Source organism: Neolamprologus multifasciatus, chromosome 10, assembly GCF_963576455.1.
Source record: "Neolamprologus multifasciatus chromosome 10, fNeoMul1.2, whole genome shotgun sequence".
NCBI lineage: Eukaryota > Metazoa > Chordata > Actinopteri > Cichliformes > Cichlidae > Neolamprologus > Neolamprologus multifasciatus.
This window is the reverse complement of record NC_140448.1, coordinates 21,731,102-21,759,041: the sequence shown is the minus strand read 5'-3', so window position 1 is coordinate 21,759,041 and position 27,940 is coordinate 21,731,102. Positions and strand designations below refer to the sequence as shown.

Here is a 27,940-nt window from a genome sequence, read left to right as displayed (position 1 = left end):
CTTGAACTGCGCTTTTGCAACAGAAATAAATTCATGTGAACTCAGTTCTGACTTTTACAGTATGGTGTTTTCCCCCCTTGTTCTGGGTCTGTGGAGTTTGAAGGTGCACTAAATGTACCTACCGCCCACTCCACTCAACCACCTAACTACTATATGAATCATGCTTTCGCTCTACTTGCAGTTTTCGGGTTTTGCATGAACAAAGTCCCGCAATTACACACACACACACACACACATACAGACAGAAAAATGAATTTGAAATCAATCTGTACTCAAAAAGGTCCCTTGCTATACTGTCCATTAATATAACAGTATTATATTTGTGCAAGCTCTCTTCCTCTACTTCTCCCTCCTCCCCTTCTGTATCTCTCTTCGCGCTTTTCTTTTCCATCGTCTTTAAAAACACAAATAAATAAATAAATGACGACATTCTTCGTTATTTAACCTTCAAAACGATCTAAATAGCAAAGTTGCCGTCGAGACCGATGTATTCCCTGCAAACTGCTTTGTCCCGTTAACGTTAAAGCTCGCGTCGTTCTCCCTCTTCACTCTCTTAAAAACTCTTCAGGTTTTTCCAGCTGAGCGATTCAGGCTGAGGCGGGCGCAACCGCACTAGAGGGAAAGTCAAGTCGTGCTGGACTGGCGCGGTATCCTCTCACGGTTTACAAGTAAAGCAAGATCGGACTCGCATTTTATCAAGCTTTGAAAATGATGGAATATGCTGATTTTAAAAGTTGACCTGGGATTTCTAGTTGTCAGGTGTCGAGGCATGGCTTTCCTTGTAACTTGCTTATTTTTGTCTTGGTGAGTATGGCAACTCTTTTCTCTGCATGTTCTCGGACTTTTACGCATCTTAACCACAGACTGTGGATGCTTGTGCCTTTGAGAAACTCAGTATATTCAACTGATTTTCTATGTGTTGAAATGAGCTTTGAGCAGTGCATATGTACTTTAGTTACAGTGCTAGCAGTGTTTGGGGAAATCAGCACAGTGAGACCAGTATATATTTGGATAACATCACGCGTATATTGGATAGATTGCTGGATGGCTATGACAACAGACTGCGACCTGGATTTGGAGGTATGCTAATGGACGTATTATATTGTATTTTGCATAATATTGCTTCATGATCCTTCCTTAAAGGATAAAGTTTTACTCAACTAGTTGTGTGTATCTCATCTAGTTTACGTTATCTCTTAGCCGTTTTCCCCCTCTTTACATTATAATAAAATCACAAGTTTACTATTAGAAACTGCTCATAAAATTATCACATCTAAAGCATACTGTTTTGTTGTGTGTTCGTTTGATCTGATGTGGTTATTTTAAGTCTATAAATGGCACATTTTATACATATGACTTTATTCCTTAACCTCTTTATATTTTAAGAAATTAACAAATAAGCTAGTCCAAAATTTTTGTCTGCATCAAAGCAACCACTTATCTTTCTGCTGTAGGTCCAGTTACAGAGGTCAAAACAGACATCTTTGTCACCAGCTTTGGACCTGTTTCAGATGTTGAGATGGTATGTCAACTATGCCGACCACTGAAGTACTGATACAGGATACACAAGGAAAAATGTGTGGATGTTATTCACATACATGTGTTTGGTTGATTGTAAACAAAGAACATGTGAAAACAAGATTTCACTGTAATGTATATGGTCTTTCAACCTCAACTCATGTTACTCCCAGCATTCATTATTCCAACATTTGGGCAGGATGTCATTAGTGCAGCTTAGGATTTTAATCTGGTTGACAATCCCCCCCACCCCCCACCCCCACCCTCCGCCATAGCGATGTGGCTGTGTTAGGATGGAATAGGCGGGCTACTTCTGCCACGGGATAGGCTGAGTGATGTATGTCTGTTGTACTCTACTATCTTTGGTCTTAAGCTTTAGATACTGCTTCACAGCCTCTAAAGCCTACTAGAACTGCCATGTGATATGCTAGGGGCAGTTCTATAGAGGGGTATGTAAAGCTTTTAAGGGAAGCAAGGCCATCCATGTGATCTAAAAGCTGGATAGACTCATAATACTGAGTTACTGCTGACTCTACAGATGAAATAAACTGTGTCTATTTTAACTGTGTGTTAATAATGAATTACTCAATCAATTCACTTAACTTTCAGAGCTGGTAGGGAATAAAACATGGAAAACAGAAGTTAAATTTGCAAGAATTGAATAAAAACTATATATATATATATATATATATATATATATATATATATATATATATATATATATATATATATATATATATATATATATATATATGTATGTATAAAGGTGACCAAAGTGTACATTATGCTATGTCTTGAGGGTTTTCATCATAAACAAGGTTTTAGTTTTGGCAGTATTGGCATTAATAACATAATCCTCCAGAAAGAAAAAGAGACAGAGAAAGAGAAAACAATTCATCACATTGCCAATACTCTATCCAGCAGGTTCCTTCAAAACCATGGCTCACAAACCCATCTGCCATTATCTCCGGGGGAAGCAGATAATAATGGCAGGAGATAGTAGATGCAGCACCAGCAGTAGGAGTGGTCATAGTAGTAGTAAATACATTCGTAACCCATGCTCTCACCTCCATCCAGGAATACACCATGGATGTGTTCTTTCGTCAGACGTGGATTGACGAACGACTAAAATTTGAGGGCCCCATTGAGATCCTGCGGCTCAACAACTTGATGGTCAGCAAGATCTGGACACCGGACACATTTTTCCGCAATGGCAAGAGGTCGATCTCTCACAACATGACCACCCCCAACAAGCTGTTCCGCATCATGCAGAACGGAACTATCCTCTACACCATGAGGTAACAGTGCTGGACAGTGAGATTCAAACCTAGCCAAGACCGGAATAGAGCACAGACCTGGAAAACAAATTAGATGAACAGGCATCCAAGAATATGCACAGACATGAAAAGAAACAGCGTGCCATTCCAAAAACAAGATATGTGCCATCTGATACTGAAAACAGCCCTGGAAAGTGATTCAAACAAACATGACTCCAGCTTTGTTCCAAAAGGAGATATGTGGAATGAAAAAAAAAAGCCCCTAGAGTCAATAATGGCACAAAAACAGATTTTTTTGTTTTTAATTAGATTATCTAAGTGGATGAACTCTAAAACATTTAAAAGTAAATAAAAAAGGCTTTATCTAAGAAAATTTGTAAACTATATTACAATAAAGGGATGCCACCTTTATATCTACATTACAGACTTTAAGAGGGTGGGGTGGGGGGCTATAGACAAGATGGCAGACACAAACCAATTTGTTTGTTTTTTATTGTTTTTTTTTTTTTTACATATATGAAGTAGTGCTACATTTATTGGTTCACTGGCTGAAAAGAAGATACATCCGAAGACTTTTAGAGGCAATAGATGTTTAAATAACAGATAAGCTAACTGTAGTTTTGTGAGTATAATGATGCAGTTTCTACAGTCTCAGCTTGAATTTTGTCCTTTTGTTAGCTTTGGGTAAAAGATCTAAACTTTTTCTGAAAACCTTTTTTAAAAAGTAGTTTAACTTGAATCATTTCATTTGGGATCAGTTTCCCCCCTTCGTCTGTGAGCCTGAGAAATTTCCTCAAAGCTCTGAGCTGCTTATTAGCTGTGAGTTCTTGTATAAACTGTCACTCTGGTAAACAAGAATATTATAACAACATTGTCAGTAGAACTGAATAACATAAGTCATTTATTACATTAACAATAAAACCAATATAATATCACTGGAAATGTTTTAACAACTAAGGATATTATTAAGATGTTGTGTTCTGTGAATTTTATAACTTGAATAATTCCAAAGAATCAAATGTGTTTTACAAGTAAATAAACAAATAAATAAAATAAAATAAATACAAATAGAAAATAACATTAAGTTGTTATTAAAAATAACAAAGTTATGAAAATATGTACGTATATGTTTTATTTATGAGCAGACAACAAACATGGGATTCTTCCTCTGCCATTAAAAATAAATAAATAAATAAAAACATCCTTTGTGAAATGTGTTATCCACGGTTGTCCTTCGCCAAGTTGTGTGTTCACCACAGTGAAATGGTCTTGCAGGTTTTAGGTCATCTGTGTTACCAAAAATATTGTATAATCCTATATTCTGTACTTGTTGTCTTGCTATAATGCTGAATGGCACCACACCAGACCCAGCTTGAAAGAGCAGTGTTTATAAAGCTAGTATGAAATATAAATCATACACTTAATTAAACTGTTCTCTATTCCTACAGATTAACTATAAATGCAGAGTGCCCCATGCGCCTGATGAACTTCCCCATGGACGGCCATGCCTGCCCACTTAAGTTTGGGAGTTGTGAGTTAGTTTTCTTTCAGCCTTACTCACCCGACAGATGGTGTCACTGTCAATCGCTGATTACTCTGTCACTGAGCAGATGACTGACAAGATATCGTCAAAGATCTTAATTTGAAATGCCATACATATGTGTGTATGTGTGTGTGAATTTTTGAAAGTTTTCATTTTTAATCTCCTTTTTTATCCATGCTGTCTAGATGCTTACCCCATCAGTGAAATTGTGTACACATGGAAGAAAGGTCCTCTGTCATCTGTTGAAGTGCCACAAGAATCATCCAGTTTGCTGCAGTATGACCTTATTGGTCAGACAGTTTCCAGTGAGAGACTAAAATCCAATACAGGTGAGCAGATGTTTAACATCACCTGTCATAAAGAGTGTGCAGTGGTCACTGTGTTAAAACTAAAACCTGCTAAGGACACTTCAGTGAATCAGTGAACTCTTTACCATTACATGTTTGTGGAATGTTATGTTATGCATGAACTTGCATTCTTTTTAAAAAATTCATCATAAATAGAACAATACTTTTCACCAGTCAGTATTAAAAGACTGGTGTATTCATCAGATGACAACCGTGTCAAATAAATTCTCAGCATTGACAAATCTTTTTGGTATTTACTCTTCCAGGTGAATATGTCATTATGACCGTTCATTTTCACCTGCAAAGGAAAATGGGCTTCTTCTTGATTCAGACTTACATTCCCTGTATCATGACTGTCATCCTGGCCCAAGTCTCATTCTGGATTAATAAGGAATCAGTTCCAGCTCGGACTGTGTTCGGTAAGAGCTCCTTAAATTCTCATACTCATTTAGTGTGTAAATTTCAATGTCAGTTTCAAGATTTGAAAAAAATATCAGAAAAAGGGATTTTGATGTAGACTCCAGAGCTAACACATTTCACACAGCCATTGACTACTTGGATTGAAATATTTGGAACGCTGAAGAACATTTTCAGTTTGTCTTCCAAAAGTAACTAATTCTAGTTCTAATTTTGGACCATTGCAGTTAGCTTCAGATTATGACACAACTTGAGTGCCCATAAATTATCTGAACAAAATAGCCAAGGATACATTATCTATTATTTTGTTGTGGCTTACTTCTTTTTAGTAAAGTATCAAAGTATCAAAAAGCCAAATAATAAACTGTCTGGATTTATTGACTTGCCGCCCACTGGTTGACCCCACAACTCCTGACTCTCACTTTACAAACTTTAAGCAAGTATATTTTCTCTGTTTGTTGGACCCTAAATTAAACTGCAATGAGCTGTCTTTAAAATGAAACCTCCTGCAATAGAACAAAGACCACCACAGTCATCACAGTCAGGTTTTACCTTCATTATCTCTATTCCTCCTCCACTATGGTGGAGCTGAATTAATTGGGAATAGATGTCCTTTTTGAAATTGGTCATGCAAGGGCTGAGAGGGGGAGGATGTTTACTTGGCCCTTTTCCGAGCACTCACAGGTTCCGCTTGCTCACATTACATTACGCTACAGTTGCTACCAAGCTCTAGCCTCAGGAGCAGCAAGGGTGAGATACACTGAACAAAAACAGAGATAGACTAAGAGGAATGACAGCAACAGAAAGACAGAAAAAGCACAGATGCAAAAAGTGAGGATAATGTGCAAAAGTGCACAGATTTTGCTATCATTTTTAACTGAATTTCCATCATTTGTAAAACTCAAGATGCAGCTGTGCACAGAAGCAGTGCTAGCCCTTGTCTTTGGAAACGAGCCAGCGCTCCAACAAGTCTGCATTCTCCTTCAGAGAATAGATCCCCGTCATTAATGTTTGCATGGAAGTTGAAGCCTCATGTAGAAAGCTCATCTGTGGCAACTCATTAGCCTCACTCATCCTGCTGTTCTCAATTCACTCAATACTGGCTGGAATGAAACGATACAGACAAGCAAAAAAAACAAAACAAACCCAAAAACCTGCTCATTCTCAATCGAGGACAGAGGACACAAGAGATTATGTACAAAACAAGTTGCGTTGCAAGTGATGGCCAAAAAGCCACTGCTTGAATAAATTGAATTAACACACACGTTTTGGGTTGTGACTAAAAGATAGACAGTTTAGTTAAGTTTGAGAAGAACAGATAAGTTATAGGTGACCTATAGGTGTAAGAATATTAAACATACAGAACATGTATTAAGGGAGTTCGAAACAAACAATTATTGTGTCTATGAAGTCATAATTCATTTATGAACTTTAAACACTTCTTTGACTTCACAAGACATACATTTGCTACAACAACAGAAAACAGTGAATAGTTGTGTGTATTAATCCGATAATCATTATTTGGAAGGTAACCAGAGCTAGTGCACTCTCATTTTCTTCAGACGCATCCTAGGTTGTTTTGTTCTGGAGACAGGCCTGACACTGACAGTGCATTAAACCATACCATGTTGCGTGCTGAATTGTCAACAACCTAAGAGCTGAAAGTCCCTTGAGCACAAGTCTTACAGACTTAATTGAGTGTGGCCTAATTTGTACCTTGCTTTTTTTCCTATAAAAGCCCATAAATGCCCCAAGCATTTCATTTGTATCCTGTCTTTATACTTCATCCCCCTCCCTCCCACACTCTTTCTTTCTTTTTCTTTTGCCTCTCCCTCCTACCCTGACAGGCTTTCTTTCCATGTTCCTCCTCCCTTTTGCAGTCATTTAACTTGTGCTTCAGATTTAAACAGTCAGACTGGTTGACTGTTGGAGGAGGTTGCATCTGAGGGTTGTTCGGTTTTACCATCAAAGTGCTGTGTAGAAAATGTTTTTGAGACATTATTAGGTGCATTAAAACCCCCATAAGTTCCTACAGTGCTAATGAAAAGTGCACAGCTACAGTGCACATTTGGTAAACCATGGGAACAGTGTTCAATGGCCCTTTATCCCTGCTTGCTTTAGCTTGATGAAAGTGAATTAGATTTGTACTTTGGTAATGGGCTATTAAAAGAGATGTTCATTGTCAGCATCTTTATCTGACTTAATAAGGAAGGAATCTGGGTGGGGAGAAGGGAAATTCTTATCTAATGATTAAGAACTACGGATCATTTCTATTTATGAATTAAGTAGTATTAGGGGCTATGTCTTAAATGTTACATCTAAAATGCACATGTAATGGACCTTTTGTGTGATAAACTACTCTTCTCCCTGAAAATTACTTAGGAAAAAAAAAAAAATTATATATATATATATATATATATATATATATATATATATATATATATATATATATATATATATATATGTATATATATATATATATATATATATATATATATATATATACATATATGTGTGTGTGTGTGTGTGTGTGTGTGTATTGATTTCCTACTCAAAGGAAATCTGTTAGTCTTATTCTAAGCTTCAAGTTCCGACATGTTCATTCTTTCTTCTGATCATCTGTCTCCATCATCTTGTCTGTACCTCATATTAGACAAGCAAACAAATATTAGCAAATACCATACAGCCTGGATCTCTTTCTCCAGAATGTTTATAGTTATTCGGTCTCATTACCGACGTGCCAATGTGGGGGCAGGGGTTAGTCTGCTTATGGACAGATTAGCATTCCCTCAAGTGACTTTTTGGCAACACTTTCTGATTTGAAATGCCACATTCTAGTTATATGCCATAAAACAGGACTGCTGCCACATGTTAAAAATATTCCATGGGAAAAAAATATGCTCTGCTTGCCTCTGTTATTTTCTTGTTACATCATATACACATATATTTTTATCAAAGATTTATGACATCAACATCTTAACTAGTGTTACACAGTATCTTTTGTTGTATGATGTGCAATGTGCCTTTTTTTGAAAAGTATATATTTCTCTATAAATATTAATAACACGAAGCTAAGATTTCGATTGGGACCTGGAGGTGCAGGATTAGAAATGAACAGCTGAAATGAACAGAAAAGAACAGCTCAGGTTCAATAATTTGGAGGGAAAGAAAGAGAAAAAGGATGAGATGGTATGAATATGAGAAGAGGAGGGACACGGGGTATACTGGAGAAAAGATCTTAAAGATGGAGCTGCTAAGCAAAAGGAAAAAAGGAAGACCACAGAGAAAGTTCATATATATGTAGCAAAGGAGGACATGCAGAGAGTAGGGATGATAGAATTGGATATAAGTGATGAGGTGAAATTGAAGCAGATGATCCATTAGCAAACCCTAAAGGAAGCAGCTGAAGAAGAAGATGTATAAATGTGTATGTCAAGTTAGCTTATTATGATATTTATCAGTAACAAGTACGAGTCCATCATGATGGTTTGTTTGCAGTTTCATCATGGATATTGTTGATACTACTGATATTTTGATGAAAGTATAAATTTGAAATCTCAAATTTAGCAACTGCATGAAGAAACTGTAAGATTTTTCCCAATATTTAGGTTAACAATCATTGTTAACCTAAATTGTTAACTTGTTTGTTCTTTAGCAACAAATGTCCCAGTATTGCATATTTGTGTGTGGATTGTTACTGTCAGTGTCTTTTATTTTTTTACTTTTTGAGAAGCAATGAACACCTAAACATCCAGTTTTCTCAAATCCGTCTTTACAGAAGAGCTTCAACTTTGCATTGTTAGTGGGTTTCCTCGTGAACTGCTTGTCCAGATCCTTCCACATCATTTCTGCTGGATGTATATCAGAACATCCAGCATCCAGCATCACAGAACATCATAGACCTGAATTCCAAAAAATAATCTTTCTTTTACTACAAAAACTTTTTGGTAGAACAACCAATCAGTGTTTGTTTACTGGTTGTCTTTTTCTTTCACGTTTTCTCTGGTAAAATTAAGAATTTCTTGTTCCATCACTAATGGCAAGCTGCCCTGGACCAGATGCACCAAAACATGCCCAAACTACAATACTCCCACCACCATGTTTCACAGATGGGATAAAGTTCCTTTGCTGGAATGCAGTGTTCTCCTTTCTCCAAACAGAAACTTCTCATTTCAACCAGAAAGCTCGATTTTTGACTCATATACATCCAATAAAATGTGTTCAGACAATCCTTTGGCTGGTAATCTTGAGCAAACTGCAGGTTTACATTGATGATCGTTTGAACAGCAGTGCTTTCTTTTTAAAATCCTGACATGTGTAAAATATTTTTTTCTTTTCTTTTTTGGTGTTAAACACCATTGTAATAAGTGGTGTGAAGATTTGGGTAAAATGATAAATGATTTCTAAGATTTGATCTACAGATTTTGAGAAAAAAAAGGCTCAATTTAAACAGGCGGGCTCAGCATCCTTATTTAACAATATATCTAATGCTGTCTCCTTCCCATATGCAGGTATCACCACTGTCTTGACGATGACAACACTCAGCATCAGTGCCCGCCACTCACTCCCGAAAGTCTCCTATGCCACAGCCATGGATTGGTTCATTGCTGTTTGCTTTGCCTTTGTCTTCTCCGCCCTGATTGAATTTGCAGCCGTCAACTACTTCTCCACCTTACAGGCCAACAGGGAACACCGGAAAGCAGCGGCCATGAAGGCAGCAGCTCAGGAGGCAGCAGCTGCGGCCGCAGCTCCCGCTGTGGCCGCAGGGAATGACGTAGAGGTGTCCTCAGTAAGTCTAGCTCACCTTTTCAAACTTCTGTTTACATGTATCAACAAATATTCTGATAGCTAGTTGAAGATGACCAGCCAGCCTGCTGTTGTTTCTTTCAGATAAAACATCTTAATATCACTTAATATCATAAAAGTAGAGAAATGCCACCTTTACTTTTTGCTTTTCTTTACTTAAACCAGTAAAGGACATGCAGAAAGTGATGGTATAGTATTAGCTCCAGCTTTAAACATTAGAAATTGGTTAATCCCAGCAAATGAATGAAGCATGGCATTTAAAAAATGTGGCTCAGTAACATCTGGCTAATACTAAGCAAAGTGTATTTATGGGTTTTTTTTTTTTGCACTAATTGCTCTGTGAAATGGCTTGCACATATTCATATATGCCCCTATTTGAATTACACAAATTCTAGAAATTTACTTATTAGTTTTGGTTTTTCTGAATTATAACTCAAGGAAGGTGGGAAGCAGTTTTTTTGTGAAGTATGAGTCATTTGTTTGGGAAGGGCTAAAAATGCAAAAATGAGGTGGCCAAAAGTGCTTGTGGCTCTAAGGTTGAGGTATATAACATGTGCATTATGACACCATCCTATATATTGTATATCAGGTTCTTCTCCCTAATCATTGTGTTTATTTAGATCTGAGGTTTGACTTGACTTTCAGTATCTTGCTAAGCTTCTGTATTTTTATTCATCCTGTCTAGCTTGTGTTTGTCTCTCTTTAGCTGATGAAATCCATTCTTTGCTCTGTGCTGTTATATAACAATTTCAGCGCTTCATTCTTTTCACAGTTTATGTTGGCTCTGTCAGCATGACATAAGCACATCTGTGTGGCAAACGGAGAGCAGTAGATAAAAAAAATAGTAATTGTGTTAAAAAAGGGGAGTACTACAATATGCAACCTTTTGTTTAACCTACGTTGAGTCTAGTTCTTGAATTCTGAATTGTCTAATCCTGAGTTAGAAAAGAGTTTGCTGAAAAAGACCTGAATTACCTGAACACCTGAATTTTTTTTAGCTAACTCTGACTATAGACAAGTGTCTGACGAAGTTGTATGTATAATAGAAAAAAGCCATTGTTAACTGAGCTCTGATACAATGATTCATGATGGCAGTGATATAAAGAGCAGAGCTGTCATTTTATTCCAAGGAACTTGAAAAACAGCAATGAATCACACAGCTTGAAATGTAATTATTCAAATTTAGTTCAATTCATTTCTGATATTTACAACAGGAGTTATCTTAGAGCACTCTACACTTTAAATAAAGCCATACTGTAGGAAAAATATAGGTAGTACTCCCTATGAAAACCCACGTGGGGAGAAAACACATATTCAAACTATATTCTGTCTATAGTGTAAAATTATTTAAACCACATTTACTTCAGTTTTATGATCGTATAGTTGTTTCAGCTTCATGCCAGCAAAGACAAGAATATTTCATCACTGTGACCGATATCTCCATGACAAATGATAGTTCATTGATCAATGTTTAAAGCTTAGTCTGTACTTATTGCGTCAACACAGTGTGCATCAAAAGCCATGTCACTACCGGAGCCACTCACTTTGATGTCTTTTTTGACTAGTTCGACAACTCCTGTTATTTGTGCCATTTTTTAGAGAATGCTACATGGACACACAAATGCAAAAAGAGTTAGCTGGAGTTTTGAGTCTGTATCCATCATATAGCAGAAGACTCCTACATGGGCCAGTATTTCTTGGAGGGATACAATTACAGCAATTTGAAAGCATCAGACTTTCTACAGAGCAATGTGATGGATCACACAATTGTGCTTGTGTCCGAAAACTGCTTTATTAAATCTTAAAGGCTGCTTTGAAGGAGAAAGAGCAGGTAAAATTGGTTGTTTGAACTCTGGTTGCTCAAGTCTGCCTCCCAACCACTTTCATTTGCATATTTGTTGTTTATCCTCTGTTTAGTGAAGATTTAGTTTGCATTCCAATTTATTAATATTAGAAATGTTCCCATTTTAGTGTTACGGCAGATGTTCGTGTTTTTGTTCCCTTTATTTTAAACAGCCTTTTAATTTAAAGAACTTTGTTTCAATAGAGTGTTGTCTTCAGTCGAATATCTAATAAAAAGAACAATAACAATATTTTAAAAAATGTTTAACAGCAAATACTTTCAGGAAAGACATTTAACAAATATAATAAACAGAAACATAAGAGAAATACCAAATTACCTGAAAAAAATCTTTAATTTTTGTTTGTATGTAAATGAGAAAGGCAGGCTTTAACAAGTGTAGACCATGCCAAGTCCCTGCTGCATACATGAAGCAATCATATCAATGCAGTGTTTGTGATATATTGTGAAATTCTGCAAAGAAAATTAAAGGTTGTTCTGTGAGACCTTACCCCTGCTTTAGCATGTTGGTCCTGCTTGACAAGAATAGATTTGATTCTACTCTTAACCTTTTCCCCCTAAATTCTTTCTGTCATATTTTTTGCTGACAGAACAAATACGACATTTGCCACATCTATAATGTAAACAGAACACAATACATGAAAAATCAGAAAATCATGCTGTTGTTTGCATCCAATGCTTCCATCTCATCCTTTCGATCATTTAAATGTTACAATATTGCTTTTCCCTGCTTCCTCTCTCTGTTCTATGCTACTATTGTAAGACCTCTATTCTCTACTTCACACGCACACACATACACACACACACAAACACACACACAGATCTCCCTTCTGCGTCTCTTTTGCTTGAATGTGCTGTCCACACATAAACAGTGAAACATAACAACCTACACTTTTTCCAGTTTTGCACTCACATAACTCACATGCAGATATAATCTGCAACACACACCTAACCAACCCGTGTATATACATCATCTGCAACAAACTATGTCCCCTGCATCCATATAGTTCACTCATCGCTTTCAACAATGCCTTATCTATCCATCTAGCTACAGTATATCATCCATCCAGCCCTTTCTTCCAGTCCTTTATTCATCCCTGTAACTGTGTGATAACCACAGTGAGTGACACGGGGAGACAGCCAGTGGCTCAGTGAATGATGTTGCTGCCGATTATGTAAGAGCCATAGATTAAGGGAATATCCAGCATATCACTGCACGCTCACAAGAAGGAGGGCAACCACCACCACAATGAAGCAGAGAGGGGGCTGAGAAAGCAGGCACAGTCCATTTAAAAAAAAATAAATAAATATTTTTTTTACATGGAACAAGATGGAGAGATGGATGATGGGCCAGTGTGGTTTGTGTTTTGTGTTTTGTGTGAGTGTGCATTCGTGTGTGTGTGTGTGTGTGTGTGTGTATGCATTAAAGTTACACTGAGAGGAGAAATGGAGTGGGAGGGATGCATCATGGAAAAGGACTGCTTTCACCAAATATGTAGGAGGAAAGACTCTTTATTACATAGAAAAAAAACCACAACAATGGTGTATCACTGGGAATAGAAATAGCCATCTACCAGTCACGATTTAAAAGACCACGACCTGTTATGACTGTCAAGTAAAACACAGCAGGCATGGGAACATTACAAAAGCTAATTGGCTCAATTAATGAATCAAATATACAACTGTAAACATAATGGGGGATCGAGTGTTTATCAGTGTGAGTAACGGGTGCTAAATGCATTTCCAGTGGTGAGTAGGTGGTGCAGTATTTAGTGCTGGAAATAAATAAAATATTTTTTTCATATTAAGAGAAAAAAATAAGGTGAGAGATAGAAAGATGTGATCTTTATGCAGAGGTTGAGCCACGGGTACTTGCAATCAAAGAATTTGAAAAGATTGCGATGAGACACTGATTAAATCAGGACATTTTTAGGGAAGTTCTTTTGCTGTCCTGTTGGCTTAATAACTAGACTGAAAGAGAGGATTTTCAGGTTCAGGGATCAACACTAACTAAAAAGTAGCGTCATGGATGGTGCATAACATTTTGACTTTTGTTGCCAAGATGTCAGGTCTCTCTTGGAAATGAGATTTTTAATCTCAATGAGATTTTTTTTTTACCTGAATAAATAAAGGACTGATAAAAAATTAGTTTAGTAAGTATATTGTAATGAAGTAACACTTGTTGAATGCACTGATTACAGGTATTTATTTAGAAACTTCTATTTCTACATCATCTAGCAGTCTTCCACCCCCACCCCCTATTTTTGCTGTTTGTAGCTAACTCTATAATAATTCAGTATGTGAAACATGACCATAAATATCCACCTTTATCAACGGTATTATTAAATGATAATTTAGTCATGGTAATTTGATGGACATCCAGTTTTTGGAGAAAATTCTGCTGTGAAAAACACTGAACAACTGTTATCTTTCAGTCAACATGAGACAGGAAATAATCAAACCATCAGGGACCAGCACTACATGAAGCTTACATCTCTAGCCTATTCATTATTTAGTCAGCACAGTTAAAGTTTCCAGGCCTAAAATGACTGCCTGCCAGGCTTAATCATTGGGAAAATTTGTATTTTTAAGAACTTTTTAGAAACAAGCTACAACCATTAAGCCAGCTAATGTATGTCATTAGCCTACTTTCACTTCCCATAATGGCAGTAGTGTAGGAAAGTTAAGTAACTTTCCCACACAGTATGTAGAAATGCATGCCTCCCACTGTTTCCCACCAACTCTTTATTGAAATTTTCAGAAGTCATACTAGTAGCAGTTTTGCAATGTAATTTAGTCGTGTAAGTTAATTTAGTCATCTAAAATGTGCCTTAAACTGTGCAATCACCTTGAGCAACCATGCTATGATTCAAAGAAGTCATCTGAATTCACTTCGCCTAGGGCAAGATCTCTGTGTTACTGAATTCGCGAGGTTAAAAGAGTTATGTTGTCACCAGTGTTTTTGAAGGCTTTGATATATGTGTGAACAATTTGTTTCTTATCCTTATTTCTCTGCCAGTAATCTCTCGGTACTGTACATAAAAGTAAAAAAAAACAACAAAAACAAAACAGTTTCGTGAACCCTTTGTGAGATTAATATGGTCTAAATGTGCAAAATGACAATGATCAGGAAGTTTTTGTCTTTTCATTCATTTATCTGTATCCTTCGATGGTTCATCTTATTGGATCATAACTGTTGTGTGTGACTGTTTGTGTAATATCCATGGCTTTTAATTTGTAATAATTATTTACATATATTCACCCACTTACATCCAAACACCCACAGAGATGAGGCTCCTTAGTGGACAGAAAGTGAAATCTTGCTGTCTATTAACCCCTTCGCACACTATGAAACATAAACACACTCGTGTGTAGCTCTTAACCTGCTCTACTCATGGAGACCCACATCCAAACATGATCCATATATCTGTTAGTCAGCACCCAAATTTTCTGTGAGTTTGCTGAAAACTAGAGCAGTGAATAAGGGACAAGGACTTGATCTCCCATGAGATTTAAGAGGAAGCCAAGAGATCCTGTTGTCATCATGAGCAATAGCTTGTCATTTGGCTCAACTGCAGACATGTGCAGTACACCATGCAGAAGTAATTCATGCGGTGTGTGTACTCACTGCATGGTCTTACCTAAAAGGGAAACAGAAACAGGTAGCTGACATTTGAAGCTGCAGCCTGGTGTTGTGAAGCATACAGTACACCACTCACAGATAAGAGGATACACTATTATTCACTGAAGAGTGAACTTAACCTCGAAAATGACTGGTGGTAATGGTGGTTAGATCATCTGGACCTGCTCTCTCTCTCACAGCCCTTCCCCAGTGTTGCTATAGAATTTTACAGAGCTTGATATATTCATCAAGCCCATAATAATACAGCTTAAAGAGAATAGAAAGGTTTAAAATGTTGCTCAAACATTAGCTTTTTTATCTTTGTCCAACACCTCCATATCAAATGTTTGTGACTTGCACTCCTGTGAACTGCCTCAAATGATAAACACATTTAAACCCCCAGATGTATAATATATTAAGATTTTACAGCATGATTGCACTACTCAGCATAGCTGCCATGGAATGACTGACAAATATGTTGTTAATATAAAATGTTGTTAATAACTTAACTGCTAATGTATTTTTTAGACTGGCCACCATGGGTTTTTTTTTAGATGGGTTTTTCTTTTTTGGAATGTTTCCCCTAAGCCTCAGGATTGTAACAGTTTAATAGTTTCTTAACCTGTAGAGGAGCATGTAATCCCGTAGCCTCACAAATCCTGCCTAAATCTCACAAGTTCCGTTTTTGTTCCAAGACTGCCAAAAAATATCCACACTGAAGTGAGAAACACTGAATGCTTTAGTAAACTACAAGGAGTTTTTCCCCCAAAATAAAATGTAAAGAACTGTTCAAACTCTGCTCTGCAATAAATATTGTTCTAGAAACTTGCAAATTTAACAAGGAATATATTTGAAATTTCCATGTAAACAAAAAGTGTCCTATAAAGCATAAATATGGCACAAAACAGCATATATATAATAAATATAAAATTATATTATTATAAAGTTCAGTGCTTACTCAGTGAAGCTGCTGATCAATAAAAGGCCAACGTGGAATGACTGTATTTTTTTTATGCTGAAATGTGTTCCTTTAAAAGGGAACGTTCTCTCTTACTCTACCTGAAGGCAACACATTGTTACTTGACCCACTTTCCAGATGTACACTCCCCTCACTTTCTGTACACATACTGTATATGATTTACAACTATTGGAGCAGGGAGCATGTGTTGCGATCACACTAGTTTACTGAAAGTTGATGAGGCGTGAGAAACCCATGCGTCAATATATTGAGCTTCTTTTGTTTAATATGGTTTGTTTGCCTCCCACAACTACACCAGCCTTGACAGAATGGGCTGAAGTTTCAATCAAAATCAAAACATCATTGATTTTCTTTGCTGGGTGTAATTACTGTGATACTCATACTCATTTTAGATATGGATCTGAAAAAAACATATGGACTTATCTACTTGCAGTCAACACACCACTATCATAAGAATGAATTTTTCCTTTTTTCCTTATTTCCTCCCTTAACACTAACTAGCATTGATGTTATAAGATACTGAGATTATAACATTATGTTTTCCCCTGGTCTTTACTTTGTATTGTTCTTATTTTCCTCTCTAAGGTGGATGCCAGTAGTGTGCTTAAGAAGAGGATGAACTCCACTCCGATGTTTGAGCGTCCTGCCAAGACATTTCCCAACCCACCGGTCAATGCCCAAGCATTCCTCCAGCAAGGTTCGGCTGTACCGGCCAACAATGTTCTGACTGGCACCAGCATCATCGACAAATACTCACGCATCCTTTTCCCCCTTTCGTTTGGCGCCTTCAACCTGGTCTACTGGATTGTCTATCTTACCAAGGACACAATGGAGATGTCCAGGTGAACAGATGGCATGTTGTTACAAATGATTCCAGCATTTGTTTTTATGTGTTTGTAGAGAGACAACAGACAGATTTTAGGATGACTACTGCCTTACTGAATATAACTGAATGGGGTTTTTTCCCCCCACTCGGCCATGAAAGCCCGATGGGATATTGTCGGCAACCTGCTGGGTGGGTTGGCGGGCAGGCGGCGTCGACACCCAAATTTGTGAATGCGATAACTTGAGAGTAACGTGACATAGCAGTATTAAATTAGCACCATTGGTACATCTACTAAAATCTCACACAAGTGTGAATCTCACAGATCTCAGCCTCAAGGTCAAGGTCAGAGGTCAAGCATTAACCTGACTACTGCGAAACATATGTACAGCTTCTGTACTTATAAAAGATATAATGATATATGGAATGTTCATCAAATTATTGACATATGAACAAGAAAATTATTTGCACTTTACATTACTGCTTAGTAACAGTGTGGTAATAATAGAGTAATAAGGTGGAAATGACAAGGTAATAATATGGAAATAGGAGTTTACTATGAATTAAATACAAATTAATATCAAAGTAATATCATGCATAATCAGTGGCTTTAGCTGAGTAATAGAGTAATAGTAATAGCTGAGTAATAATAATATTGGGTGAGAAGGTGGAGTCTGAAGGAGCAGTGAGGACATTGGATGGGAGACTGCAGGTTTAGTTATTTTGCTACTTTCATATTAATACCACATTATTACCAAACTTTTCTTTTCTCTGTCAAGTTTGCATGCTGAGGTTCTCACATACAGTTGGTGTTGCTCTTTTCATCAGTTACAATTACCTACTTTTATTCCAGATCTTCATAATAAACTTGAAAAGTCAATATGTGGTAAATTTTAAAAGACGCAAAACATGCTTTTTGCTCAGAAAAGGCTCATAAGGTTCCACAATATGACTGTGTAATCTGGTTTATGTCCCCACAACAATAATACAATACACATACATGCATACACATTTCTCACAATCAAGAAAAATGTGAGAGTTTTGCCCCGTGTGGCTGTGTTAAACATGCCAGCTGAAGGAGGAAAAGAAAGGCAGTATGCTGATTATGTGGGCAGGTGGTTCTGGAAGTTTACATTTTGCTAAGTCTCCAAGTGTGTGAGAAATAGCTTATATTGTCTTCCTTATTGGTGGATTTTGTTGCACTTAGGGACCTTGGGCTATTGAGCAAAATATAACTGAAAATATACCCATCTGTGTTCTAAAGTTTGTCTGCTGTGTGTGTGTGTACTTGTGTGTTTGTATATCAATGGGTCTCTGTGTGTAAGAGATAAAGGAAGTTAGAGACAGAGAGAGAAAACAGAATATGGGAATGTGAAGTATTCATTATATATATTGTTTTACATTTTTTTCTTTCTTCATTGTGCATTTGCTATTCTGGAAGGGCATATATTATTCATCAAATACACAAAGATATTTCAACTTACAGAGACTTTTTCCAAACGTGTTAGAGACTGGTCACGGGGTTGATACTGAACGGATTGCATTATTTACAGGTTTTATGAGTATGTACTTTCAATACATAATGAATTCTTGCCCAAATAGGATGAACATGCAATTATCTTCTGTTTCTCTTAGCAACATTACTAAAAATATATCTCCTAGCCATCATTTGCCATGCATAGATTGCACTTGTAAACAGACATAATAGCTGTGTGCAAAGCTTTAATGAGCCATGCCTGTCCAAGCCAGAGAAAATAAAGACAAAATAATTAATGTATAATTGCTTGACCTCTTTATAAAGTCATAATTCTCTTATATTTGGGCTAATGTGGTACAAAACTGTGCAATATCTGTAATGGCCAGCAGGGGTTGGCTCTCCTATCTTAAAGCAAGTCAAAGTGTAGAGAAGACTAGGATAAAATTAGCCTAATTCACGCATAATTTATTGTCTCAGTCAAAATTTCACTAATGACTTAATGGTCTCATTTGGGAATTTCAAGTCATATTGAATGCAAAATTAACTTTATGTTGAATCTGCAGTCACATTAAGTGAAATATATGGTAAAAAGGGACCGCTTGCTCTCTTTATAATTGGTAACTTCATTAATCCACCAGAAAACAACCCTTCTACTCACTTGATCTGTGACCTCAGTAAACACTTTCCTGATAGGTTTATTATCTCAACTGCTAATTTAATGTCTTATTAAAACTTTCATTTATAGTCTAATGAAAATTTAAAGTTTGTTATTGAATAACACATCATGCTAACTTTTTTAATCAATCCACTTTTTAACCTCCTAAGACCCGAACTCTTCCACTGCATGGATTTTTTATTTCTCTTTGATATTTGGACATATTGGGGCCCGATGAATGTAAAAACAAAGATTTACCAGATTTTTGTTTTTTGCCTTATTTTTGTTTTTAAGAAAAATGAGAGCAACATATGAGCATATTCGTTTAGAATTTTGATAGAACAGTAGCAGTATAATGTCCTCGTAAGTAGATATCAGGACCTCGTAGAGCAAAATTCAGTATTTTGGTCTAAACAACCAAAATGTGATGTCCACATATGTGGACGCCAGGTCCTAGGAGGTTAAATAGTCATTGATCAGACACACACTCTGTATAATGATCTTTTCTTTGCTCTTTGCTAACTAAGCTCCCACTAATATTTAGTTTTTCTAAATTTTTGTTCAAATTTTCATACAAAATGTGATCTCAAAGAAATCCTTTAGCTTTTTGTCAAACATCAGGATTTCTACATATTGAATTCAGCGAAGGAGACAGCTTTCAAACAATACACCTTAAGCTTACACTAACTCAGTTTAGTAAACAGCATCAAATCATATATAGGATGTGACTTGAAACAGCAAATTGAGAGGCTAATACGCAAAACAGACTATATTATGAATACTTATAGTACAACATAGTAAACTAAATCTGAATCTATTTTTCTGTTTTTTCAGGTGCTGTCTTTTAAATTGTATACTGCACATAACTTACAGTTATTGCTGATATACACAGCAGTCGTGCTGCTTCTTGGCTTTGTTATTGCTAAAGCACAAATAGCGCTACGGTTCTTTTGATGACATCAAGAGATGCATTGTGCTCTCTTATATTACATCTATAGCTCCCGTATGACACTTTGACAGGATGTTGAGATTTATACTAGTTAGAGATAAAAAGGCTCACTTTATTGTGTATGTGTGCAACTTAGTGTGCTCGATTTGTCTCGGCCATATGCTCTAAACAAATGTGTCTGCCTGGTTGTGCGTTTATGTTCACACTATCGATATGCTCACTATCAATGTGCATCAACACTTCTGACTCTGGGGCTTTTCAACTGTGTGGGTTCAGCTCCTTTTATTCTCCTCTCTTGCTCTTTCTCTAAAAAGAGAAAAGCCCCCTGGCATGAGCTGAGACAAGTCAGATGACATGACAGTGTTGGAAGGCATCGGGATAGCTGTGTGTGACTAACCCGCTTAGTGACACTCTCCTAACTGTTTCTGTTAATTGATAGGAACTGCAAGCTTGAAAGGAGATCCTGACAAACGTCCTGTAGAAAAATTGCAGAGTGACAGCATTTCAGCTCTGGGAATCAGGAGCAATTAAAAATAAGAAAATGGCATATAATAAAGTATGCATGTGTTTCTTTTGGAATTCATGTGCATATGTCACAGAGGAATTTCTTCACATACAGTGCATTTAAGTGTGACTGAGAAAGTGTAGTGAGTGGGGAGGATTGATGAAAGGAAAGAAGGAGGTGATACAATACACAGAGCCCCAGGGCTAATAACTGAAACCCCCAGTGGTCTTAGAAGCAGCTAGTGCAAAGAACAAGTATAACCACAGGTTGTCATTCTGATCGATAACGGCTACATGGCTGTAAGAGTTGAATCGTCTAACATTGACAAAAACTGCCACTGAACACGCTTGCTGCAGGTGGTGTTGTAGAGACGGTTCTTATATTCATCCTGAGAAAGATTAGAAGGTCTTCTCCAATACAGAACATCTCGTGTCTGAAATCCTACTTGCGAACTTGGCAAGTCAGCAGACGACAACAACCGCAAACAGACCCTTTTTGGGGAAAATAATCTTATTGACAATGATATGCTGTGAAGAGATGCACCTGTTAAAATGTTATCCAGCAGTTTTTCAGCAGTAGATATTACATCTTTGGAACAAAATTACTTCTTTTCAAATCACAGTGGGTCTCAGAGGCAGCAATAAGTTACTATCGGGCTTGGCAAGGGAATAGAGTTCCTGGCAGGATGATCAGAGGTTTTTGGTGTGCTCGTCATGTCAGGAGCTGGGCAGTTATCTGCTGAGATGACTTTAAAAAGTAACAGTACTGCACCTCAATCCATTCCATGAAAATAGACAAGTGCAGAGAAAAACTCAAAACGCTTTTGTTGACATAATGACGATTTCTAAAACACGAAAAACAGTCATAAAACATTTCTTGGCCTGCGTTTTGTTATTATGAAATATATATAGTTGCTTGATAATTCACTTTTGGCATCTTGCCAACAGACTCACCCAAATGATAACCTTTACAAGTAAAATCACACTGAAATTTGCTGCCAATCTTTATGCCACATGGAGGTAAACATGAATAAAGAGGTTATAAAGCTGCCAACAGTTGACTTTTCTCCATAAATAAACTGTTTTGTATTGTAAAGTTCACCCTTTTCTCAATTAAACATGCTGATTATCAGCATGGAAGAAGGGAAACATATCAACGTGGGTGAGTACCTGAATGGTGAATTGCATTTTTACCTAATTTGCTTGTTGCCTGGGATAATTGAGATATATTTGGCTGATATTTTGAGTTGTGGCTAAAGTGGTGCAAACACTGCCTATAAGTTAATAAGTTAAATAAGTTAAATTACAGTTAAAATAAGGCAGCACGGTGGCACGGTGGTTAGCACTGTTGCCGCACAGCAAGAAGGTCCTGAGTTCAATTCCAACATCAGGCCGGGGTCTTTCTGTGTGGAGTTTGCATGTTCTCCCCGTGTTTGCGTGGGTTCCCTCCGGGTACTCCGGCTTCCTCCCACCGTCCAAAGACATGCAGCTTGTGGGGATAGGTTAATTGGATAATCAAATTGTCACTATGTGTGAATGAAAGTGAGTGCGAATAGTTGTCTGTCCCTGTGTGTTGGCCCTGCGACAGACTGGCGACCTGTCCAGGGTGTACCCTGCCTCTCGCCCTATGACAGCTGGGATAGGCTCCAGCGCCCCCCGCGACCCTAAAAAGGATAAGCGGAAGCGAATGGATGGATGGATGGATGGATGGATGGATGGATGGATACAGTTAAAATAGCGGGAGCGCTATAGATTACGACTGAAACACGGTCCACTGCACAATACTTTCACAGTTAACACTTTACATTTCTTTGCTTTTGTGTGCAGCACCACCTACACTAGTAACCTCTTGATTCCCAGTAAGACCCACATGAATCCAAATATTGTATCCATTAAATAAAAGTGAGCAGCTCTTTTCATTTCAGAGAAATAAATATACAACTCCAGCGGCCCTAACTGAAAGCAGATGGCTGTGCAAGCAACAGACCCTTTTTCTCTCTTTGTGTCTTTGCTTTTTTTATTGAAGGGCCTCCTGCAAAGATGAGGTGAACCAAAAGAAAAGATTTTCGTCTGGTGTGAGTGTATATGCAGGTGGATTTGTGTGCGAGTGTGTGTCTACTTCAGTGAGGATACAGGCATACAAGTGTATAAATGTGCCATGGCAGCAGTGCCTACCGACTGCAGGCTATTTTAATGAATAGCACCATTCAGGGCGAGACATGAAGGAAACAAATTTGCTGAAAACACTTCCTTCCGTGAAGGGCCCCAGCTGGTTGGTTGACTGGTTGCTGGCTGCCTAGCAGGCTAAATGGTGTATGTGTGTCAGAGTGGGTACAGCAGGCGATAAGCCTTGCTCCTCTTTATTGGCCATCAGAGTTCCAGGCTTGAAAAAACAACTTCCCTATTGTTGCTCATAAATCAAAACCTCTAAATGCTCTTTCAAACTCAATTCCTATTTTCGACTGCAGGGCCATAGCCATAGCTTTGGTGTAATGATCATTCAATTACAGGCCACTCATACAGGGAGTAAAGAAGACCGATATAAACAATGATCCCCTATATATCATCTTGTGAGAACTGTTTACATCTGCCTTTGTCTGTCAGGCGTTTATCACACATCTACCTTTGTTTGCATGGAAGCCTGTGTGCACACTCATGCAGAAAAAAAAACACGAGCATTTACAAATCTTAATAAGATGATTTGTTATCAAACAAGAAATCTGTTCTCTTTTTTCTTTTTTTCGCATCGTCTATCACCCCTTGCTCCCATTTGCTTTTTCTATTTCTTACTCTATCTAGTGTCACTCTTTTAAACGCTTCCTTTCTCAGTCACCATCTCTCCACTATATTACCACATCTTCCACTCTGCCACGGTGCACAGTCTGCAGTCTGAATCTTCCTTGATAAAACGGGACAGCCTGACAGGCTAAGCAGAGTGCTGTCCCTCTACCTCATTTTCTCAGCATTAATCACCAAGGCTTTCAACTGCAAAGAAGAGACTTTTCTCTGTGGGACTCTCCCAGTGCTTTGCTGATCAGTCCTCTTTAGCAACTGTACAGATGCAAATTTGTCATTTGGTTAGTTGAACAAATGCAGTTAATAAGGAAAGGCAGCCTTGTTTTAAGATAAATGGTGCTGTTACCAAAAGGTCACAAGTTCACTTCCTTTAAGAGCCTGTCTGCAGTTCTTTGACCTGTCAGTGCACCCTAGAACAAGACTGATGATTCATTTTAAGTCAGACTCTTTGAATCTTTTTCTTAAACACATATGAATTGTTTTGACAGTAAAATATTGTGAGAATGGAATGAAAAATGTCGTAGCAAATGTCACATATATAATTTCTGTCACCTGGAAACATGCATATTACAAATTGTTTTGTTTAATCTATGCAGTGTTCCCAGGGGTCACCAAGTGGGTTTTGCCAAGTGGAGGTAGTGTAGGTAAGGGGGCAAAAGGGGAAAAAGACTCATTTACAATAAATGTTGCTCCTTCTTTAGGTTTTCCTTTGCTCTTTGTCATACATGCTACATAGTATATGCAGGAGTTACGTGAGATATTGTATTATGGCTGCTTTCCAAAACCTAGCCTTTATAAACATGGAAATTGAGAAGAGTTGCTAAAGAAATTCAAATTCAACTCGACTTCATCTTGAAACAAGTCCTGTTACTTAGCAACGATAATGAATCAAATTTTGGGCAGTTATTTTATTAATTATTTTGAAACATTATCAAAATTACTCTTCATTTCAATGGTCAGGGGACCATAAAAACTGCATGTACAAAATATCCAAATCCAATCGAATATACTTAAACATTTGTTGACTTTGCCCATAAATAAGACTTTTTTTCACTTTTTCCAGCATATTTGCTGTTATAAAATCTCCCATGAATTTCATTTTTAGAAATTGTTTGAGTTTCATGTCTATCTTTCTTATGATGCTATGGCTGCTAGCTCAACCCAACAGTTGTGTAGTAAAGACCACAGTGTGCCTACTGTACAACGTGCCCAATAAGTCTATTGCACACTGCCCAGTTCGGCCAGCACCTGCTGTCCTCCATGACTTTAAATAAGATGAATTTCAATAATCATTTAATTTGTTGTCAAAGAGATTTCATCATATGATATTGCCAACTTTAGCCATAAATCATATAGAGATCCACTGAAAGCTAATATGAATTAGTCCTAAGCCTTAAATTTCCAGCTTACCAAATGTCACATGCTAAGCAGCACTTACATTTGAAATTAATCTCTCAGTGTCCTTTCTTTGTTGCATTTTTCTCCACCTAAAGTGGGACGTTTTCAAACATCTTTGTTCTTCCTGGAAAATACGTGAACTGTGCACGTCTAGCTAGCACACAGATTCTGTGCCAAACTGCACAGAGAACCTGTTTGTCAGTGGTGATGTTTGTTGAACTGCTAGAAAGGTTTCATTTGAGATTACCCAAAAAAAGTTATTTTGTTAATGTAGAGCTAGCTAGATGCTGAAATACTGCTGGTGCAACATTATTGATATCTGCATACTTGTTATTAATCTCTGGCTGTCTTCACCAGCATGTCTTTTATACTGTCTTCCTTCTCTTACCCCAACCGGTCGTGGCAGATGGCCGCCCCTCCCAGAGTCTGGGTCTGCTGGAGGTTTCTTCCTGTTAAAAGGGAGTTTTATCCTTCTCACTGTCGCCAAAGTGCTTGCCTATAGCGGGTCATTTCATTGTTGGGTTCCTCTCTGTTTGTATTATTGTAGGGTCTACCTTACAATATAAAATGCCTTGAGGCGACTGTTGAATTCAATTGAATGCATAACAGGAATGAATCAATGGTGGAGAAGGGGTTGCAGTAGGTAGGGTAGGGTCAAGTGGTGAATTAACCGTAGCATCAGCTGGAAAGATGGAGTTAGCAAGTTAGGCAGTTTCATACAAAATACTAACTATCAGATTTATTTAGTCATTGATCAAAGATTCTGTAATGCTATTCTGGATCATTCCAGCCCACTTAAACCCCAGAGTGTACCAATAATACAAGGCAGTGACAATAAATTATAACAAATCAGTATACAATGGTACATTTGTTGTCATACTCCAGTGTGTTTTACTTTTGACTGGGATGTCATGACACTATGGTTAAACACTAATGTCTACTGGATTTACAAATGCTAAATGCCTATTTTTAATCTGTCACAGCATATCACAGTTAAAACTTGATGATATAAAGGATGAAGTCAAAAGACACAAAAAATACATTTGCATACTGAAACTATTAAAGATATTGTTTTCATTTTTGTATTGCAGTGAACTCTAACTAAAAACGCACAGAAAACCTCCAACTTTTGCCAGCAGGCATGTAAAGTTCTCTGGCTAAAAATGGCTCTCAGTGCTGTCAAAAGTGTCACCTGCTTCAATACATAAGGCAGAGATGGTAAAGATGTAAACTACCTAGCTGAGTTTCCCAGATGGGTTTCACGAAGTCTTTCAGGAGAACAGCGGCAGTGAGACACTGAATAATTTCAGATTTATTTTTACCTTTAAATTCAGTCTGGAATGGTATTCAGGCAGATATGGACAGATGCAGATTTGAATAGGTATGCATGTGTAGGTTTCTGTAAGCATATATTAGTTAAGTTGAATGTGTTAAAATCCATTCTTCATGATCAATTCTTTCTATTTTATTTTAAATAATTTTTACTAATTCAACATTTTCTTCTCTGCTTTTTGTCTTACAGGGATACCATCTAGGCCTAGTGTTTGTTCTTCTGGATGGCACACACACACTTACATGCATACATTTACATTTATACATTTATACATTTCAGCCACAACCTTAAAACCAGCGACCGTTGAAGTGAACAACATTGATCAGTTCATTTAAATGCAGCACTCTTCTGGGAAACCTTGGGCTCTGACATTCATATGGATATTACTTTGACCTGAACTGCTTACCTAACCTTTGTTCCCGACTAAGCACACCCCACCATTGCAACAACATTCCCCAACAACTGCAACCTTCCCAAGCAGTATAATTTACCCCAGTGATATAAAAACTCCTCAGGAATGGGTGAAGAACACGACAAAGACAAAAGTTCCCAGATACTTATCTGATGATGAATCAGTGGAATTCTTCAGAATGAGCCACAAATTCACAGGAGATACACTCTACAGAAGCCAGACACCAGAGGACACCCAGCCTCAGACACCCCATGTCCATATCTGGACAGGTTAGAGTTGCTTTTGCAGATCAAGTGGAACCCAGTGCTAGGCAATTAGATTTATTGTTATGGCTAATCTGATATAAATTTAAGAGGCACAAACAAAAAGTTCCACTTCTCCATAAAAAAGCAAAACCCAGTTAAGTAAGTTATTAAGTTCTTTTGATGTCTTGCACTACTTACAATGCTCCTACTCCATTTATCATATCAAGTAGCCAACTCATGTAGGTAAGTAATAATGGTGGTAAGTGACAGTTGGATTGTTATGACTAAAAACTGCTATGTACACATTGCAACACACGCCAGATTATTTGTGCCAAATGCTTCCCCTTAAACACTTCAGGATGTAAGTGAAAAGTCTGAACCTGGAGTTACACAGTACATGAAACAAAAGATAACCATGACTCTGGTCATGCTCCTGACCTGATGTATCACCTATTTGGACATTATATTCCCTTCTAATACTGACTGCTGCTTAGTCACTTGGCTCTATCTGACCCATCTCTAATCATTGTTACTTACATTTTGAAGAGATCTAGTTCCTTAATCCAGAAAGAATACCACAGGAGATTCAGATATTAATTGTAGGATATGTTTACCTGGCTGCAGAACTAGGGCAGCCACACATCTATAAGTTATAAAAGTTACAAGTTATTTTTGAACTGCCAAAAATATTATGCTCATCCATTTATTCAGATAAAATATTTTCTAATTTAATATCAGCTCACTGACTTTTATATGGCTGCAAATACAAGTAAACATAGTATAGAAAGACGCCAGATAAAGGCTTCAAGGCTACCTGTAGAATTTCTTCTTTATGTTACAACTCACAATCCCTAACATTAACCCACTGAACCCTTCCTAACAGCAAAGCAGATATAATCTAAAAATATAATATAGAGTAAGTTTGCCACTAAACTTCGTCTATAAGTTACACAACAAAAGCACATATGTATATATATA

General features: G+C 37.3%; 1 protein-coding gene across 1 annotated transcript; it reads left to right on the top strand.

The window, feature by feature from the left end:
- Positions 1-363: 363 nt before the first annotated feature.
- Positions 364-27,940, top strand: gabra6b (gamma-aminobutyric acid type A receptor subunit alpha6b). The gene is made up of 10 exons (XM_085174943.1): positions 364-804; positions 956-1,080; positions 1,455-1,522; positions 2,596-2,816; positions 4,244-4,326; positions 4,524-4,667; positions 4,952-5,104; positions 9,614-9,891; positions 16,956-17,212; positions 26,495-27,940. Exons 1-10 carry the CDS (start codon positions 719-721, stop codon positions 26,505-26,507), a joined length of 1,428 nt encoding a protein of 475 aa, XP_085031069.1. The 5' UTR covers positions 364-718; the 3' UTR covers positions 26,508-27,940.

Excerpts from the sequence above, each read along its gene's own strand:
- gabra6b (XM_085174943.1), top strand. The coding sequence starts at position 719 with ATGCTGATTTTAAAAGTTGACCTGGGATTTCTAGTTGTCAGGTGTCGA. Across the intron at positions 2,817-4,243 it reads ACTATCCTCTACACCATGAG|ATTAACTATAAATGCAGAGT; the intron begins GTAACAGTGCTG and ends CTATTCCTACAG. Across the intron at positions 9,892-16,955 it reads ATGACGTAGAGGTGTCCTCA|GTGGATGCCAGTAGTGTGCT; the intron begins GTAAGTCTAGCT and ends TTCCTCTCTAAG.